General features: G+C 52.4%; 1 protein-coding gene across 6 annotated transcripts in view; it reads left to right on the top strand.

Moving 5' to 3' along the window:
- NOS1AP (nitric oxide synthase 1 adaptor protein) overlaps positions 1–18501 on the top strand; it is a 46357-nt gene that overhangs the window by 9668 nt on the left and 18188 nt on the right. For all 6 annotated transcript variants that reach the window (XM_075760208.1, XM_075760205.1, XM_075760207.1 and 3 more), the window contains exon 2: positions 427–498. In XM_075760208.1, the coding sequence (XP_075616323.1) occupies positions 427–498 (72 nt within the window). The remainder of the gene's footprint in view (positions 1–426; positions 499–18501) is intronic.

Below are 18501 nucleotides of genomic sequence, written 5' to 3'. Positions count from 1 at the left end.
CAAAAACAGCCAAGGGTTTGGCAGGGCTGTAATTAAATAGTGAAGGGCCTGTCACAGGACAGGTTGCCCCAGCTATTTTAGGGATATTCCAATATCCAGGTCTATAATAGATGACTCAGTGCAGCTGAGGTATATTGGCTTATACCTGCATACTTTGATCATGGCATAGATGAATGAGTCCTGCTGGCCTGAGTACTGAAGTTATTTTATTGTTAGAATAATGACGGCTGAATCCTTGAAACGTTGTGGTGAGGGAACAGCTTCGTGGTGGGAGGTGTGCGAGGCTTCGGGGCAGTGGGCAGAATGCTGCCTGTTCCCCAGAAGTGACTCTGGGTTCCCTCCAGGGATGCCGTCGAGGCCGTGGTGGGACTGTGAGGTTTCCAGTGCTGTGGAAACGCGACTAATCGGTTCTTTCTTTCCCTCTAGTACATCGGGAGCCTGGATGTGCCACGGCCGAACAGTCGGGTGGAGATCGTGACGGCCATGCGGCGGATCAGGGTGAGTGTGGTGAGGATACTCCTTCCCCTTCTGCGTCGGGGTAGCGGGGACACTGCTCCTCCATCTCTGCTCACAGCCTTCTCTTCCGTAAGTCCTGTCCTCCAGGTTATTCCTAACTCTGTATTTTTCGCCACCCTGGCTTCCCAAAATACTTACAGTGAGGATACAGGGTGCTCTCCTCGCTGTGTAATGCTTGACCGATAGCCAGGAGAGGAGCTTTTCCTGCGCTCCCCAGCCTCTCGCCTGCACAACGGGAGGGTGTTCAAGGGTGGGCTGGGAGGTGAGCAAACCACGCACCCGGGAGCTCGCTGCCCCTGGGCTTAAAACAGCAGGAGCTCGACTGGTCTCCGATGCACGAGACAGCCCTCTGGGTGCTGCTCGGACCTTGGTCTGACGTACGCGGCGGTGTGGCCACAGGCGCAGGTAATTTGGGCTGCTCCGTGAGTCACAGCAAGGGGTCTGCGCCATCTTCCAGGGATGGCTCTCTCCTGGGAATAACACCCTTAAACGGAAGGAGCTGAGGATGCTCGCAGGGATGTCGAGTAACGGCTGAGCTGGCTTTCTGGTGGCCTCGTGGGATTCCGTGAGCACTGGACCTGCTCGCTGGCAGAGCAGCCCTCCCGGGGCTCTGCTGTCACCCTGCTCCTCTCTTGGCCCCTCCTGGGGACTCTTGCTATAATCTCCTTTTCTCTTTCCTCGTTGCCAGAGGAGGAGAGGAGCGTCGTATCCCACGGAGAGGAGTATCGATCCCAAGGACGCAGGTTGCAAGGCTCTTCTGTTTCAAACTCTCAAGAGTGTAAATAGTTTGTGGGCTTTTCTCAGCAGCTTTCCTACCCGTTGCCCTGTCCTCTCGGCAGTGGTTAATTTGTGGCCAGCGCGCAAGCTGGGAAGTCCTTTATGGCAAGAGGTTTGATCACAGTAAGGTTTGGGACAGAACAACTGCGATGCCGTCAAGAGCTCTCGTAAACAGCTGTTTCCTCTTCTGCCTTGCATTCTTGCAAAAGTCTTATCTTGAAACTTCAGCCCCCAAATCACAGAACTCCACATCAGTATGGGAGGACTGGCACAATTTTGAGGGCTTAAATAAACCCTACTGTGTTTTGGTTTTTTTTTTTTTTTATTGGCCAATATAAATAAACTTAAGCATAGTCTAGACAATTCATAGATAAAGCTCTGAATGGCAAAAAGAATACAAATTAGAGTAAAATAATGATTTCTCACGATTAACGATGTGTTGGAAACGTGTGCTCAAATTTCCTCGATCTAGTGTAAAACAGGAGAGATGCAGGTCATTGAAAGGCTGTGGGTTTGCAGATCAGATCTGCCAGAGAGACTTTTACCCTCTGTTTATTTGTCGCGGGGCTGCTGTTTGTGAAGAGGATGCCAGGATGGTTTGTCTGATGGGAGTTTACGCGTATAGCCCTTCCCTGGTTTCCCGTGGTTTGCGCCGGCCTTGCACCTGGCAGCAGGACGTTATGGCGGGGTTGCGAGGCCTTTTGCTGACTGGGCCGGGGGCCGGAGGCGGGTTTCAGTTTGGCTGGAGGTTAAGGAATGCGTGTCCTTCTTAAAGCAGCAGGGTAGAGTCATCCCAAAATATCGGCGTGGGGAAACCAGAGGAAGAAAAAGCTCATTTAGGCACAGAAAGCGAGCGATGGGCGATCTTCAAGCGCAAGCTGCAGCGGTTCTGCGCATGGCGTGTGAAGCAGCTGCTGACCCTGAGGTTTGTATGGTTTTTAATGCAGTCCCTGGTTTTAGGGGGAAAGTGCTTTGTCCCAGTTTGTTCCGAGTTAGTCGCTGCCGGTGAAGGAGGGGGACCCCCACCGTCACCCCCCGCTGCTGCAGCTCCCCTTTCCTGGTGCTGCCTTCACCCTAGCTGCTCACTGGACTTTGCCTCTGTTTACTAAATGATAAAAAAAAAAAAAAAAAAAATCCTGCCAAGAGGTGAGGAAGCACCCTGCCCAACAGCGGGGCTCCCGAGGGGAAGGGCGCCCTGGAGGTCCCCGTAGCCGCCCGTGCAGGGGAGGGCCGGGGGGGCCAGAGCAGCAGCAGCCCTCTGCTCCCCGCTCCTCCCCAGCAGTCGGGACTGGAGGGCGAGCGCCGTGGGCCTGGCTGATCCCGGCTTCCTGTTTAGATGGAGACCTGACCCTTTGGGGGGCAAAGAGGAGCACACGGCATAGCCGGCATTGCTGGGATTCCTGCTCCGGCCGGGCTCTGCTGCCCTGCTGCTTCGCTCCCAAGAGCAACAGGCCGTGGGCAGAACAGCTCCACTGCCCCAAGATGTGTAGATTAAGCCTGAAGTCGGTCCCTTTTGTGGATCTGGATTGAGAAGGGACTTTATACAGCGTTGCAGGGCAGGGGTGCCATCCCCATCCTCTCCCTGCTGAAGCGCTGGTGGCGGCATGGCTGTCCTGGCAGTGCTGGCCGGAGGGAGGGTTTCTGTCCAGAAGCAGGAGGGTGTTGGAGAATTCCCTGGATTCTCTCAGCTCGGGGGAGAGGAGGGAAGGGGAGGTGCTCAGCTGGCTGCCTCTGCCTTCCTGCTTTCCCTGCCTGCTCCAGCTGGGCTTGCTGGGGACGCAGCCCTGTCTTGCTCTGCATCTTGGTGGAAATCCCTGGCCCTGGAAGGACTTGGTGCAAGGGGACATCGGCCCTGCCAAGGATGCACTTGGACAGCAATTTCCTGAGCGTTTGCTGCAGCTTTCCTCTGGAGCCTGCATCTTCCGGCTGTCCTGCAGGGCACCGATGGCCACGTCAGTGCTAATAAAAACAATAGACCGGGGCTTGTTTTCCTGGCAAGCAGCTGGGCTTGTGTTCATACAGCTGAACCCCTTTTCCTCCTCATCCCAAACCAGCGTGACCCTGTCCGTGTTGCTTCGTGCCCTAAACTGCGGGGGTAGGTTGGCCCACAAAATGTTCCCTGGCTCCTCTGGAGCCAGCCTGTCCTGTTGGTGCGAGCACAGGGGAGCTTCTTTGCCCCGGCTCTCCTGGAAGCAGCAGCCCAGAGCTGCTCTGTGCCTGGGCAAGGCTTGAGAAATTCAGATGGGAGCTCATGAGAGTGGTCTGGGATGGGTCGCACGTCCGTCAGCTACCAAAGAGGGTGTTACCATACTGGAGAGCAAGAACCCAGCTGAGGCATCTTCCCAACCATAAGGACTATGAGCTGTTGAAGATTTCAGTTTAAAGTGTCTGAGCTAGCTGCAGGGCATCCTTTCTTCTTTCCTTTTTTCAGAATGGCTGAGCACATGGGACCCTAAATGACAATGATAACTGTATATTTTTGATGTTTTCATGATGTAAATACATGCAAATGCTTTCCTCTCTGTCATCCTGGCACGTCTCCAGCGCAGCCAGTGCTACCTGGCTGGGACTTGGCGCGGTTATTCTAGAGAATGTGGAATCATCCCTTTTTTTGCTACTTGGATTGCTGAGTGCAGCTTTAATCCAGGTTTTCTTTGGTGCCAGAAAGGATAAAATCCTATATAGGCACTTGTTAAAAGCTGCTTCTGTGGAAGTCTTCTGCAAACCTGTTTCTGGGAAATGTCCAGCTGAGTTTTGCAGGCTCAAACCAAGGAGGCATTTCAAGCACTTTAAAATCTAGCTCCTCTACACCTCCTACTCTGTCAGGTACATCTGATTTTGTGGCACTTCTGCTGCTTTGCATAGCTGAACTCTATTTTAGCAAATTGGCGAAATTGCTGAATTTCAACAAGCTTGCTTAAAGCAAGATTTTGCATCCTCTGCAAGCCACATGCACAGTTGAACTGGTGTGAAAATCGATGCATTTGGCCAGTTATTTGTGTAGAGTGCCTGGTGTAACTTTGAGCTCATTCAATTAAAATATTTCTGAGATACCCCTGTTCCTGCCATGGCGAGTTTTTAAAAGCGTTAGGTCATTTATGACGTCTTTTTTTTTTTTTTTAATGCAAGAAGCGGCACAGCCAGGACTGTCCGTGCCATAAAACAGAACAGGGTTTGAAAGCGAGCTGGCCCTGCATGCGTGAGCCCTGCCTGGGGGCAGCCCCACTGCCTGCGGGGATGTGCGTGGCAGACGGCGAGCTGGCCGGGAGATGCTCCGGATTTGGCAGCCTGAAGAGCACAGCCGCCTCTTTGCAAAGTCACCACGCTCGGTGCGAGGTGAATTATCGGTGAGCTAATGACTTGATATGATTATCGGAGATGAACAAGATTACATTGTATGCAATAATTTCAATTGCTCTTTCAGCGCACTGACAATTGTAGTAGAACGTTTCCAGGCAAGCTTATTGTATTTCTCCCGGCACCACCATTGCCACTGAACTTCATAATAAGATAATGGCTGGTCTTGCATTGCTACTAATATGCTACATACTCAATGCATGAAACGGGTCAGGAGCTCATCCTGCGGTTGGTATTTAATCCATAAACTGGGTAAGTTAATACCCAGATTCACCGGAGCAGCCTTTTGACGAAGGCTGCCCGTAGGGGAGGAATAGTTTCCGAGAGAGTTGGCCAAAGTGTGGCGGTCCTGGCTTTGCTGTCTGTTTTAATACCACGGCCGGGATGCGGCAAGTGCTTTCCAGCGAAGCTTTGAAGGTTACTGGCAGCATTAAGGAGCGTGAGTTGTACGTACACTCTGTTGTAACGCACGTGCAGTAAAACTGCAAGTTTGAGGAGGCAGGTGACTCCGTGTGGCAGAGAGCAGGCATCTGGGCCGGTAAGGTGTGAAGTGTGAGCCTGTAGTGCTGAGCCCTGGAGGAAGCCGGGTGGGAATTTGGGCACTGCTCACCAGAAGGACTTTGGGAAGACGCTCCCGGGCAGATGTGAGCAAGTACTGCCTGTGCCGACTGTCTGCCGGGCTTGCTGGCTCAGGCGGTGCCAGGAATGACTGGGCTCAGCCGGACGTGCGAGCCGGCGGGTCCCGGGGAGATGAGGAATGGACGTGCTCCTCTTCCCCTGGTAGCTGGCCTGATAAATAAGTCACGATAAGCTCGTAGCCTCTCGGTTTCCAGCAGTGCTGTAGCTGAGCGTTCTGTGCCAGGCTTGGGGTGGCAGCACGTCCCTTGTGGCCAGGCTCCAAACCGTGGCGGGGAGCAGAGCTTGGCGGCGGGGGGGTCCAGCCTGGGAAAGAGCAGGGGGTTCCACGCCAGGAGACGCGTGCTGGTCTGTGGTCTTCCCCATACCTCCCGTCTCTCTGAGGAGCTCAGCGCTTCTGCTGTGGGCAAGCGTCCCATGGGTAGGTGGTGCTCAGGGCTCTGGCAGGAGCCCATCGACCGACGCCGGGCATGCCGGCGCAAGCAGCGATGCCACTGGTGGGTGATGCTGGCCCGTAACAGGCAAATGCCTTTGAGAGGGCTGGGAGCCAAGTAGGCACCGAGCCCGGGGCAGGACTGGAGCTGCTGGCAAAAAGCTGGGAGGCAGCAGTGCCTTGTGTCCCCTACGTCCCCGTCACGCATCCTTGCCCTGTGTTTTCTTGGGTTTGCCTTTCCTCGGATGGGCTTGCTTCCTTCTCTGAGAGCCGACGGCGTCTCACCGTGACTCATCTCGCTCCCTGGCTGGGGGCTTTCCCCACCGCCGCTCGCGGTGAATCATGTTACCAGCTTGCCGATGCCATCGTCTGAGCCATCGGCAAATATCTGCTGGGAGTTCAAGGGAGAGGACGGGGAATAACGTCTGCCAGGCTCCCTGCACGTGGGGGAGAGAGCAGACCTTCAGCATCGCTCCTTCCCAGCCTGGGAGCGCTCTGCGGGCTTCCACCCCCTCTCTAAATTCATGGAGAGCCTGTCAAGTCTTTTGACAAATGTCTGTCCCCTTTTGTGCCATTGTGCTCTCTCTTCTTCCTCCTGCTTCGTGCTTGCTCTTGCTCAGCAACGCTTCTTCAAGCAGGCTTTAAGCATTGCACCAACGGGTTGCGTTATCCGCCGGGCTCAGCAGAGCACGTGTAAGGGTGTTGGTGCCTGCTGGAGAGGTGCCCCTGGCTTCCCGCAGCTCCTTCCTTGGAGGCTCTCCAAGCTGCACGCACATTTTTGGTAGTGCAGCAGGCCCAGTTCGGTGCCAGGGCTCAGCTGCGCTAGAAGCAAGGGAATCGGTGCTGTAAACCTCGCTCTCCGCAGGAACGCGGCGCAGCTGGAGCGCTGACGCACGTGATGTCCGCAGCGCCGCAAATGCCACGGGAGCTGCCGGCGATGCTGAGGTGGCTCTCCCGCTCTCCCCGTGCCTGCTCTGGCTTTCCCCCCTGCCTAGAGGGGAGAGATTTGTTGCACGGTCTGGCTCACAGGCGTGATTGAATGTAGCCTGGCTGTCAAGGGGGAGCTCTGCGTCGTGCTCTGGGAGATGGGGAGGCATGAGAGCCCTGGTAATTGCTGTTTGTGAGGATTTGAAGAGTTCTTACAGAAACCATCGTCCTTTTATAGCTCTCTGTTCCTTCTGCAAGGTGACAGAGCCGCCTTTGATTGCCTGACCCTCTAATTTGCATAAGCCTCTGCAGAGAGTGCTGTTATCCAGGGAAGGGGCTGTGTTCGGTGCCACCAGCCGTAACACGCCCAGCTCGGTGCCCTCCAGCCCCGTCGCTGTCACCAAGAGGTGACAGTCTCTTCCACTTCCAGAAATCTGCCAGCAAAGGTAACCGTTTCCACTTAGCTTTGCGTTTTGGAGTAAGTTCCTAACTGTGCATAAGAATAAGCTCGTGGAGCACCTGAGAGACTGTTGAGGGGAGGAACATTACAGAAAATGGGATTGAGAGGGGTACGCTGAGGTGTGGCTTATTTTGGGGTCTGCAACTCGTCCTGGCATCTCCCAGCAGTTTCCCGGTCAGCGCAGTGGGGAGCTGGACCCGTTCCCCTTTTCCAATCCCCTTGAGTTTGTGTCTCCTCACACCAATGCCATTGCTTTTACTTGGAGGGGTTTTTTTCTTCTGGTTTACCGCAACGTGGGATTTTCCTGCATTTTTTAAAATAAATCAGGGCTTTCATCAGTTTGCTGCCATTGTGGCAGCTTTTTACTCTTAGGATGGAGTGGGGTCCAAACGTTCCCTTTGTGCAGACCACCGACGCGATGTTGCATGGACCTGAGCAGAAGAGATGCAGGCAGCCGTGTGGGCAGCTGCCTCTTCCAGCCAGACCTGAGCGTGTCCAGAGGTGATACCTGGCTCTTGCTCTCTCATTAAGGGGAGCAATAGCTTAGGAAAAGGAGAGCAAAAAGTAAAAAAAACTCACAAGCAGCAGGTCAGAGAGTCAAGCAATATTTAATATCTGTTTTATGGATGAGAAACTGAGACACGGGGAGACTAAGTGACTTGTCAGACTCCTTCCGAGGGAGGCATCCCTGCCCAGGGAACCAGGCTGAATTATAATCGAACTAAGCCGAAGTCAACACTTTAAATTCTACTCTTGTGTATGATCCTTTCTGCTCTTGTGCTGCTCTGCCGGTCCTCAAAAGCCAAGGACCCCTTGATTTAATTTGTCAAAGTGTTCTCCTCTGCTGCATCACATCAGGGGAAAGCACAGAGCTGCAGCCTTGCAAAAAAAAAAAAAAAAAAATTAAAAAAAAAAATTAAAAGAATGCCACGTGCCCCAGTTTCTTCAGTGCTAAAATTAATTCTTGGTGGTTTTGGCTTGGTGCAGCAGGAAGGTTTGTTCCAGGTGATGCTGTACACCAAATGGCCGAGGGGGAAGAGCAGCGTCAGAGCCTGCCTGCCTCGCAGCCTGCGGCAAGGTGAGAAGGATTTTGGCACGGGGCTCGGTGGCCGTGAGAGCTGTAAGGCGGTGTGTGTTACAGCGTGTTCCTGCGGCGCGGGGGAGCGGAGGAAGGGATCACATCTGTTTAAGAGGAGAGGCTGCAAAAACTATTGTCTGAGCTGGTCTGCGGAATGGATCTTGTTTAATTAGGGAGCTGGAGGAAAGGATGTGCTATTGTAGGACGGCAGAACAACAAGCGCAGCCGAGAACGAGATAAAGGAGCCGAGCGCTCTCCCAGTCCCAGCGGAGAAGGGCTGTGGTGTACAGAGCAGGATGAAGGCCCTGGGAGGCCCCTGCCTCCTCCTGCCCGCACCTCCTCGCCCCGCGGGCAGGCTGCGACAGCCGCACAGGGCCTGCCGCTTCTCGGCACGGACGCGGTTCCCGGCTGTGCCGGTGTCCCTGTGGCGATAGTTGGTGTGTGAAGGGATGTGCTTCAGCTGGGATTTTTGGATGGATTGGACTTTCCCAGGCTGCAGTGAAATCTGCCCAGAGGAAGACTCTAGATCAAGAATGTAGCCAAATTTGGATGAATTTTCAGAGAAGAAAATGTTTCCTTCCCAGGCCAGGCTTCCCTGATGGAGAACGAGGATCCTAATGATTCTTAATCTGTTGCTTGGTCTTCACCAGCATGAGTTTAACATGGTGGGGAAAAAACCCCAACCAAACCAGTTCTCCTTGCCATATGCTTTCCTATGGAAACTGCTGATCCGTTTCAGCAGAAACTGCAGAAATCTGCCTGAAGTGGGTGTTCACCACAAGAAACTTCAGCAAAGATGGTTAAATTTCAGCTTAACTCTTTAACTGAAAACAGCCCCACCTGTGATGTTTTACATTGTTGTTCTTGGATTGCAATAGTGATATGCGTTATAGAGAGCCATCTCTTTCCCTCCAAAGCCTCCAGTTTTGTTTTGGCATTTTGCTCCAATGACATCTTCTTACTCCCTCTTAACATGACGGATGGGGTTGGTCTGGACTCCTTCAAACGCTCCCTGATCCCCGGGAACTTCGGGAATGTGTGTGTATCTCTCCAGTACTGGAAACACAAAGAGCACATCTCTGCTGACCTCTACATAAACACTAAAAAATCCTCAATATTAAAAAAAAAAAAAAAAAAAAAGAGAAATCCAGAGTAATTGACCCAAAGCTGGTGGTGAGCATGATTTGGGGTGCAGATCTCACCAATCTCTCTGTGAAAATAGACGGATCTTTCTGTGGTTTGGATGGATCCAACTTCAACTCCCAGCTAGTCGATCTTCTGCACTTGCCTGACGTCAAAGAGCCTTCGACGTGAGGAAGCTCTCCCCGAGTCCCAGCTCTGAGCTGCGGACAAGTCCCCTCCTAGCCTACTCTTTGGATTAGCTAAATAGAAAGAGCTTGTTTTAACCTCTGGGACTTAGGAGCGTGGGAAACCTGCCTCACGTTCTTGTTGCTGTTTTCTAAACTCTTTTCTGTTGCTTCTTTGAAGCAGCCCGTGCTATGCTGGGATGGATTATATCAGTAGCGATTTCAACAGTGCTATGTTTTGAGATAATGTCACCTTTCTATTTTGCTACACATTGCCCTGCTCATGTACCCAGGACCACGCTCTCTTCATAGCGTCCTTTCCACTGGGATGACACCTTTCAATGTCTACAGGGGTTTTTTAGGATGCTTTTCTCCATCTTGCGGATGCAGCTTCTGTTCCTTTTTCCTTTGGGAGGCTGCTTGGCCAATGCCGTATAAAATCAACCTGAAATGAGTAGATGCCAAATTCCTGTACACTTGACCTAGACAGCAAATACTCTTTTTTGTTTGTTTGTTTCTTCCAGACCCGCATAAAAATGAGCATTGCTGTGTGCCCCTTGCTGTGGGGTTTCCTGGAAGCACGGTGGCATTCTGTCATCTGTCTGTCTGTCGCTGCATCATTTGGGACTCCACCGGTGAGGTGGATTTCAGCCCCTTGATCTGGGCTCTGTGGTCACTTTAGAGAACATTTTTGTCAAAATGCATGCAAAGGGGGAAACGGCAATGTATTCTCTAAGTTTTTTAGCCAGCCTAATAGCTTTGCGAAGTGCGCTTTTAATTCCATTGAGATAGTTTAAGAGCTCAACGTGCACAGAACTAGTGCGGTGCCGAGTTGTACTGCAGTCCTTTTCCCCAGTGTTAAGTCCTGTATTGGCTGCTTTCTAACTCCACCTAAAATCTTCAAACTTCTGTTAGCTTGGAATTTTTTCAAGGATCTGAGTCTATATAATTCTTTCTTTAACCCTTTAAAGGACATTATTTGGACTTGTTGACTTTAACATGTAGAATTTAGTGAATGATTTTTAATACCTGCATTAGTTACTGCTGAATAGGAACCATGAAAGAAATGTGATATGAATAAATTACCTTTTTTCTCCGGTTACAACCCAGAAACATTGGTGAGCACCACTGGCATCTAATGAGCCCACCAGGTCTGCCTTGTTTCAGACATGCTAAGCGTTTAATGCTGCTGCTCATTCATTCTTTATTAATTGTCTGAATTTCGTAATTGCTAATTTAGTTACAGTATTACCAGCTTGCCTGCCTTCAGTTTGTCATTGCTCTTCTGCTCGGCTATTCTCATCTGCCTTCTCAACTGGTCTTACTCAAGCTTTTTATGCAACTGTGGGAGAGAGCAGTAAAAAAACCACCAAAATTAAGTCCAGCATTTCACAACTCGGGGCGTAAATCTCGCCGTGTTCTGATTCGGCTCACTTTGCTGAGCTGCCGCCTTTCTGAAGCGCTGCGTGGGTATGTTCTTGTGGTGCCCCTCTCTTTGTCACCTGCCCTGGGGGTGGATTTGGGGTGACTCTGCGCTCTTCTGCGGTGTCAGCCCTGCCTCCGGCCCCCTCCGCGCGGGTGGGGGTGATCTCAGCTGCCTTGAGGTAGGGTCTGTCTTAGAAAGAAAGCGTTTGGGGAAGAAAGCTAATCTGGAGTACAGGAATTTTGTTTTCCTGCTGGGGTGGAGGAAGGTGCCCGGGGTCCCCAGGGCATCGGGTCTTGCCTGCGCCAGAAAAGAGGCAGGAGTTTAATTAGGGAATGCTGTAAACGGGCATGACTAAACTGCTGCAAATGGCCATGCTTTTCCTTAAGCTGAGCTCTGGCTACCACACGGGTTCAAACCCGCTCTAGCCCGGATGAGTAGAGGCCATTTCTAGGCTCTTGTACCTTCCTACCCGCTTCAAAGGGCAAGTGCAAGGAGCCATCACCAAACCGCTTGTGCGCTCGCTGCCGTTGTCTGCATAGGTCGAACCAATGCGTATCTAATTAAAAATACCACAAATTCCAGTCAGATGTGGGGTTTCCAAGGAATGTGCTTCTGCTTTTTTTTTAGCAACAGGTGGTAAATATTAAAACGCGTACAGCTCATCTCTTGTCTCGCCTCTCCAGGGCTGCGAAAAGCAGTGCAACAGCAGTGCCTGCAGATGCGCACAGAGCCCGCTCCTTGTTTTCATTAACTGAAGGGAGCAGCTCAAAGCCTGGGTATTTTTACAACCAGTTCAACCAGTATCCCGTACGCACCCACGCACCGGTTAATTCGCACACGCCGCACTTGGTTCATTGGAGATGGCAGCGTGTGAAGGCGGGCAGGAGCTCGCCGTCTCCCACGCAGGTCCGGTCCATGCTGTTATGACTTCTTTGGATTTGTGAAAGGGGTTCAGAGATGTTTTCAAGGCTGTGGCACCGTCTGCACCGACCTTCACGCCTGGCTGAGAGGCGTTGTTTCTTCCAGCCCACAAGCAGTCGCTCCCACTCGGAGCCGTCGCTGCTGTGCTGCGACAGGGTCCCCGGCTTTCTCTTGTAAGCTTGGTATTAGTTAAGCCCCAGTGAACAATAGCGTGTGCACAGGGACCTGTTTTTGGCTTTGATGCGCTGCTGGGTGGAGTTGGGGGATGTTGCTGGGACGTGTTGCTCCTGCAGCGCCGGCTGCATCCCGTGCGTGCATTGTGCCACCGCATCCCATCTCCCCGCACAGCGCTGGGCATCCGTGGCATGCGGAGCGGCTGCAAGCTGTCTTGAGAGGGGAGGATATACTGATGTATCTCAGATCTCCTCTAAATCTCTGTTTTTAAGGTTTAAAAAACAAAACCAAAGACCCTTAAGACTGGGACAGGGAAGTGTGAATCCCCTAAGGATTTCTTATAAGGGAAGAAAATCATCTTGTAAATGGAAGTCTGCAAAAGGGGAGGTGAGAATAAGGTGTTACCTAGAGGAACTTTATCCATTTAACCTTATGATTGATATTGATTTAATTTGTTACTAGTTCTGAGCTCTCTGAGATTCCTGTGAAAACTGCTTAGACTGAAGATGGCTTGTGTATGTGTCCCAGTTTGGCAGCTCAGCTCGTGAAACTTGGAGGTAGTGAGAGGAGGTTGGAGGAAGCGGATCCAGGCAGCTCTCTGATACTGGTAGGAAATAGCAAACCGAGCAGAAGGAATTTATTGTGAAATATTCAATGTTTTTGGAAAACATATTTTATGTGATAAATGGGTATGCTCTGATCCACGGATTGTTTCAAAGCAGCAACCTTAACTCTGCTCCTCTGCTCTCACAACATGGGTATTTTTAGACTGATTCCCATTTATACCCATCAGTACTCGCGACCATCACAGACGGTTACCAAAATTAAACTCGAAGTTGGATGAGAAAATAGGCACTGACCTTGTCAGTACGAACCAAAATCATATCTTATTTCAGATGAATGCATGCACCTCAGAGCCGTATTTTCGCATATGTGCAAATGCAAACTTCTGAGGAACTGTGGAAGAGTTTTAAAAAGCATCGTTAAGCCCAAGAACGAGCATCCAATAGTTCAAGAGTCCTCCACCCCTTCCAAATTACCATGCTCTTTGGTTAAAGTCTAGCTACTGGCAGAACCACCAGCACTGGGCTGTGGACAGGATGACGTGGGAAATTCAGGCCTGAGGAGCAGCTCAAACCCGAACTGGCAGGGTGGCAGACGTGTGTCCAGCGTGTTTGCCCATGCCGTGCCAGCGGTTTGCTGATGGAGCCAGTGGGAACCTTGGTCCTGCCCCCGAACATCTCTGTGACTCCGTGCCCCATGATGGGAGCCGTCCCCTCTGCGGACATGAGCATGGCAGGCTGGTTTTGTCTCACATTTTGGCAGCAGGAGAGGGGAGCGCAAGCAAAGTGACCGTGCTGCAGGGATCCCCAAATCCCCCCACTGTCCTTGCCTCTTCATTTCGCAGCCCCAGGAGGGAGCAGGGAGAGATGCGGCTGGCATCCCACGGGCGAGCACCCTGCTGGTGCGTGGGCATGGCCACGGCTGGGCACGTACCTTACAGCTGCACGTGGGAATTGGGGTGGTAACGCGTCCTCATTGGAGCCGCAATGGGATCGCCTGCCCGCGGCAAAGGGGAGTCCTCGATAGACGCAGGCAGCAGCACAGCGCTTTGGTAGGGCAGCTTAAGGCAGTCTTCTAAAAATGGGCTTTAGTCCATTTATTGCTGATCAGGTTAGCAGGCTAAGCAGGTATTCCGGCGTGCTCCCCTCCAGCAAGCTTGAGTCCCCTGTGGGCTTAAAGCGCAGCCCAGAAACAGTGGACTGTCAGCTATTGTGAAGCCTTGTTCAGAAATGCCTCTAGGATGAAGCTGACCATCCTCCTGGGAGGTGTCCCACTTTCTGGCTGCTTTGTCCCCCGACATCTGCTGCTGCCCCAGTAGAGCTGGGGCGATGCACACTGGAGATGCGGGCCGGGCAGGCTGGCAGGTGCCTTTCTGCTTTCAGGGCAGCAACCCGCAGCGAGGGCGGCAGGAGGGAGCGATGCTCCACGCCTGGCTACCCTGCCGGCAGGACCCCGGCTCTCTGCTGCCTTCCCACCTGACAGCCGGGCTCTCGGGACAGTGGCTGCCACCGTTCCCTGCCGTGTGGCAGACTGTGCCCAGCCGCCTGCTGGAAACCACCCCGATATTCCCAGCCCCGTGCGGCTCGGGTGGTCGGGGACTCTCTTCTGACCCGCAAGGCTACTCCTGGCCAGGTTGCATCTGTTTGCTGTTGTGCCAAAGCACAATTCCCTTTTCCTCTCTAGCGTTCTTTTCTTTCTGCCACTGTATTGAGATACTGGTCATGCTCTCTCGTTCAGCTGAAACGGTTAGGCTCCTCTTGGACGGCCAGCGCTCCATGCTGAAGCTCATGCGGGATGCCTTTCTCTGTGCCTCTTCCTTGCCCACATAAGTGTGCCTGGGCTTGTGCTGCGTGATTCTAACAACGTCTCCGGCTCATCCTGCACGGTGCCCTTGCAGCTTGCCTGTCCTTCGCAGGCACGGTTGCCTTTGATGCATCCCATACGCGTGCCGCCAGCCCCAGCGCGCACCACCTCGGCACCCGGCAGGCTGGGCGCAGTGTGCGCCTTGCCTAGATGTGGGCTTTCCCGGCCTTTTGGCCCAAGAAACTGCTGGTTCGGAGGACACGCAGGCGTGTCGCAGTCCTGTGCTCGCTGCGCTGCCCACCTCAGTGTGGTGCAGCCCCTCCAGCACTGGAAGTCGCGCTCGTCCTCCTGTTAGCAAAGCGCCGGATGAGAGTAGAGGTGTTCCTGGCTGTGGTGTGCTCCCAGCGCTGAGCTCTGGGTGCTGTTTACCCCACGAGGGGCTAGCAGGCACCGGGTGCTGCCTTCCTGCTCCTTCCGCTCCCTGCTTTCCGTGCCCATCCCTGGGGCAGCGTGGCACCCCTGGTCAGGAAAGAGCCATGTCCCAATCCGGGTCCCTTTTCCGCACAGGCGGCTGTGAGTCCTCCGAGGGCACCGGCGCCGGTGCCGTTTCCTTGGGCGGTTCAGTAAAGCGAAATCGTGGTCCCCTGCACAGTGCTGCTGTTTGCCGTTCCCCCCCAATTACTGCTGTTAGGATCCCAGCAAGGTTTCTCAGGCTTCCCTCCTGCAGGTTACGCCTGATCTCCTGTACGCTTCTGAGATTTACTTTCATTCCTTGCATTTTCAGCAGCAGAAATTGTGAGGTACGTGGTTTCTTCCCCCCGGTCATTAATTCTTGGAGCCGTGGAGCCTGTGCTGATTGCTCAGCTGTCATTTTGTAATGAGTTAATTCTTCGTCAAGAGAACAGGACTGCTTCTCCCCGCAAAGTGCTGGGAAAGCCTTTGCTAGTCTGCCACGTCTTTTCATTAGCCTGAGCCAACCTTGGGTTAAAGTCTAACTCTAAAGGTATTTTATTAGCTGCTGTGCCGGCCAGCTGCGAGGAGGAGCTGCCGCAGGGTGCCAGGGGAGGGAGGCACCGGCTTCCGGCGCCGTGCCAGGGACTGTGCCAACCCGGCGCTTGCGGTGTCGTTCCCGGGATGAAGTAGGCTGCGGGAGCCGTGGGAGGGAGAGCTGCAGGAGCATCGCGGCAGGCAGAGGTCGGAGCTCGGGCTGCTCGCGTCCTTGCCAGCCAGCCCTTCGCGTTCGGCAAAGGTGGCTCTGTGGGATCTGGCTTTGCTGAAGAGTTTCATGTCCTTTCTGTACAAACACAAAGATATTTAGTTTTCTGGCAAAAAGTACATCCCCTTCTATGCTTTTTCTTATAGCAGATTTTTTTCTCCTGCCTCCCGAGCTAGCAGAGTAGCAATGAGTTTTCTGGAAATTGCTTTTTCCCTATTAATTGAATTCTCAGACCACTGCTTTCTCCAGTACAAGCTTGTAAACTGCCCCCCCCCCTTTTTTTTTTTGAGGAGGAGGGGGATAGAGGATGGAAGGGGACAGGGACATTTAGGGGAACTTCCATTTAAAAAAATTCTGTTTATCTGTATTCTGCTGGCACAATCTGACCGTAGAGCATTCCTGGTTCCATCCCTTACTGATGGAGAGTGCTGTTGGGCAGGCTTAAATCTGTACCTGCTGCAGCTTAGATGGGCTGGAATGAAGCGAGGGCGTTTTTATTCAGGTTAACCTTCTTCAGGTGCTTGTGAATGTGGGGGGACGATGAATCTAGCAAGGCGTTTCTCCTCTTTAGCGTCTCGTCTGCCTAACCTGACATGCAGTGTGTGGTTACAAGTTTTCTTACACTTTTACCGTGTAGAAACAGCGCGACAGGAATGGATGACGCGTTTCTAAGGACGCCGAGTTTTCCATGATTTTCACACATACCCATCGCACTCGGATTCATATATAATTTTACTCTAAGCTGACAAGGTTACATGCGCTCTCTATTAGGCAACATATGTTACTCTGTTTTCCAGAAAGGGCAATTTTCATACTCTGCCAGTAGGAATGTGTTGTGCAATGATGCATACACCAGCTGGCTTTATTTTCCATCTAAAGCTATTTAAATAGTGAACTCTGCATAAAAGGCAGATGTTGAAAATAGACTCCCGCTAACCTGAGGTCAATGCTAAGGCTCGTGCTCTCAGGAAATAGATGTTTCTTTTCTAATTGAGAAGATGAACATGTTTTCTTGTGAGCAGTGTAAAATTAAGGGATAATCTTTATTTACATCTTAGCTGGTTGGTGTTTATGAGTGATCTAATACTTATTGTTCATTAGTGAGACCATGTTTACTTTTTTTCCTTGAATAATTTTTTTAACTTCGGCATATCTCAGATGTCCATTTTTAATCTCTGCTTAAAAATGTTAGTAGAATGCTTAGAGCTTCAGTTGGAGACTGACTGCGGAGCTGTGCAAGTCCAGGAGCAGGCAGGTTTCTCTGTTGCTCTTTCCATTTCCTGTGTATTTCCCTAAAATTATTTCTTATCTATCATCTGGGATTGCCACATTGCTATAGCCTAGAATTAAAATCATTAACCCAGACTTGTAGGATTATTACAGATATTTAAAGATCCAGAATCATGCCCAAGATGGGCAAATTACCTGGGTTGAAGGCCAGGAAAGCTCCTCTGACCGTTACACCATTTAGTTAGTTTTAAGTGCTACGGTGAAATGCTACGTGGTGTGAAACCAAAGGGGATCCCAGGGAAGTTGCAGAAATCCTCTTTCCTTCCTTGATCCCAAGCTGGATAATTATTTCTGTATCACTTCTTTATTAAACAGTAGGCTGGGATTCCGCTCTCCAAGCTGGAGCCGTCGGTAGCTGAGCTCATCATCCTGGTTCCCTCAACAGAGGGAAATGTGGTTTTTCTCCTGGTTTTCCACCTAAAATCAGAACGCGGTACCCAGAGAGCGCGAGGTGAATTGCTGTCACCCAGGTGCCTGCACCCGATTACAGAGGCGCTCCGATTGCTGCTGGCGCGATGGGCAGCAAAGCTCCGCCGAGCATCCCTGTCCGCCCCCCGGCAGCAGAGCGGGTCCCATGCTGGTGGCTTTGAGAAACCTCATTTTTGCTTTGCCACGCACGCAATTTTGTATTGGCTCAGTGAGAAGCTCGTTAGCAGGATGGGGTGATTTTTAGCGCGCCTTTGGGGATGCAGGATGTATTCCCAGCCGGGGTTGCGTGACGTTGGTCCAGTGTCTTCGGAAACGTGCCGGTTTTCTTCTCTTCTGGGTCAGCCATTGCCCGCTGGTTCTGGATGCGGCGGCAGTTGCTGTGGCTGTGCAGAGCATCTCAGGGTTTCTTTGGTGGCATTTCCAACCCTGCCATCACCCCCGGTCTCCTCCCAGCAACAGGGGAAGCTAAAACCCTAATGCTTTGCATCTCTCTCAAGCTTTCTCTCTCCAGACACACAGCAGAAGGAGGAATGTTGACGAACGTGGGCAGACCCGGCAGATCTCTGTGCCCAGGGCAGACAGAGCCGTGGTCGAGAATAGCTACAAGCCAGGGAGGTCCTGATCAGTCATACAGAGAGAGGTTTTCCGTGGCCCCGTTAAGTAAATGGGCTTGCAGGGCAGGCATTAGCAAGGGCAGGTCCTGCCAACGTGCAACACGTCAGTGAGACCGTCTGAGACATCCAGCAGTCTCCAAGAACAAAAAGCTCATACTGGCATCTGTATTCTGCTAATGGAAAGCATTTGTCATCACCTTGGAGAAGTCCGAGGAGGTAGCATAGGGCCAGCTACCCGTCCTGAGCTGGGGAGAGCCAGGGCGCTGGTGCCTCACCGGGCTGACTGCGACCATCAGCCGCTGCCTTCCCGGGAGCTGCAGGGGCTTGCTGGGGTGCGCAAGGACTTGTGGTGGGACATGCCTTTCTCCTGCCGTAGCCAGCGAGCAGCATCCCGGCACGGCAGGGCACTGAGCGGGGCTGAGCGGGGCAGCTGCTGTCACTGCCAACGTGAACTGCTGCGCCGTGAGCCGGCAGGTCTGAGCGCAGATTCTGCCCTGCGCAGTTTTGGGTTCATCCCTTACGGTCTCTGTGGCTCAAAACTCACTTAGAGGAACTGCGCAAACCTCGTGCTCC

The sequence above is a fragment of the Balearica regulorum genome, chromosome 8 (assembly GCF_011004875.1).
Source record: "Balearica regulorum gibbericeps isolate bBalReg1 chromosome 8, bBalReg1.pri, whole genome shotgun sequence".
Classification (NCBI taxonomy): Eukaryota; Metazoa; Chordata; class Aves; order Gruiformes; family Gruidae; genus Balearica; species Balearica regulorum.
Note: the sequence above shows the minus strand (reverse complement) of the source record. Positions and strands in the feature narration are given on the sequence as shown.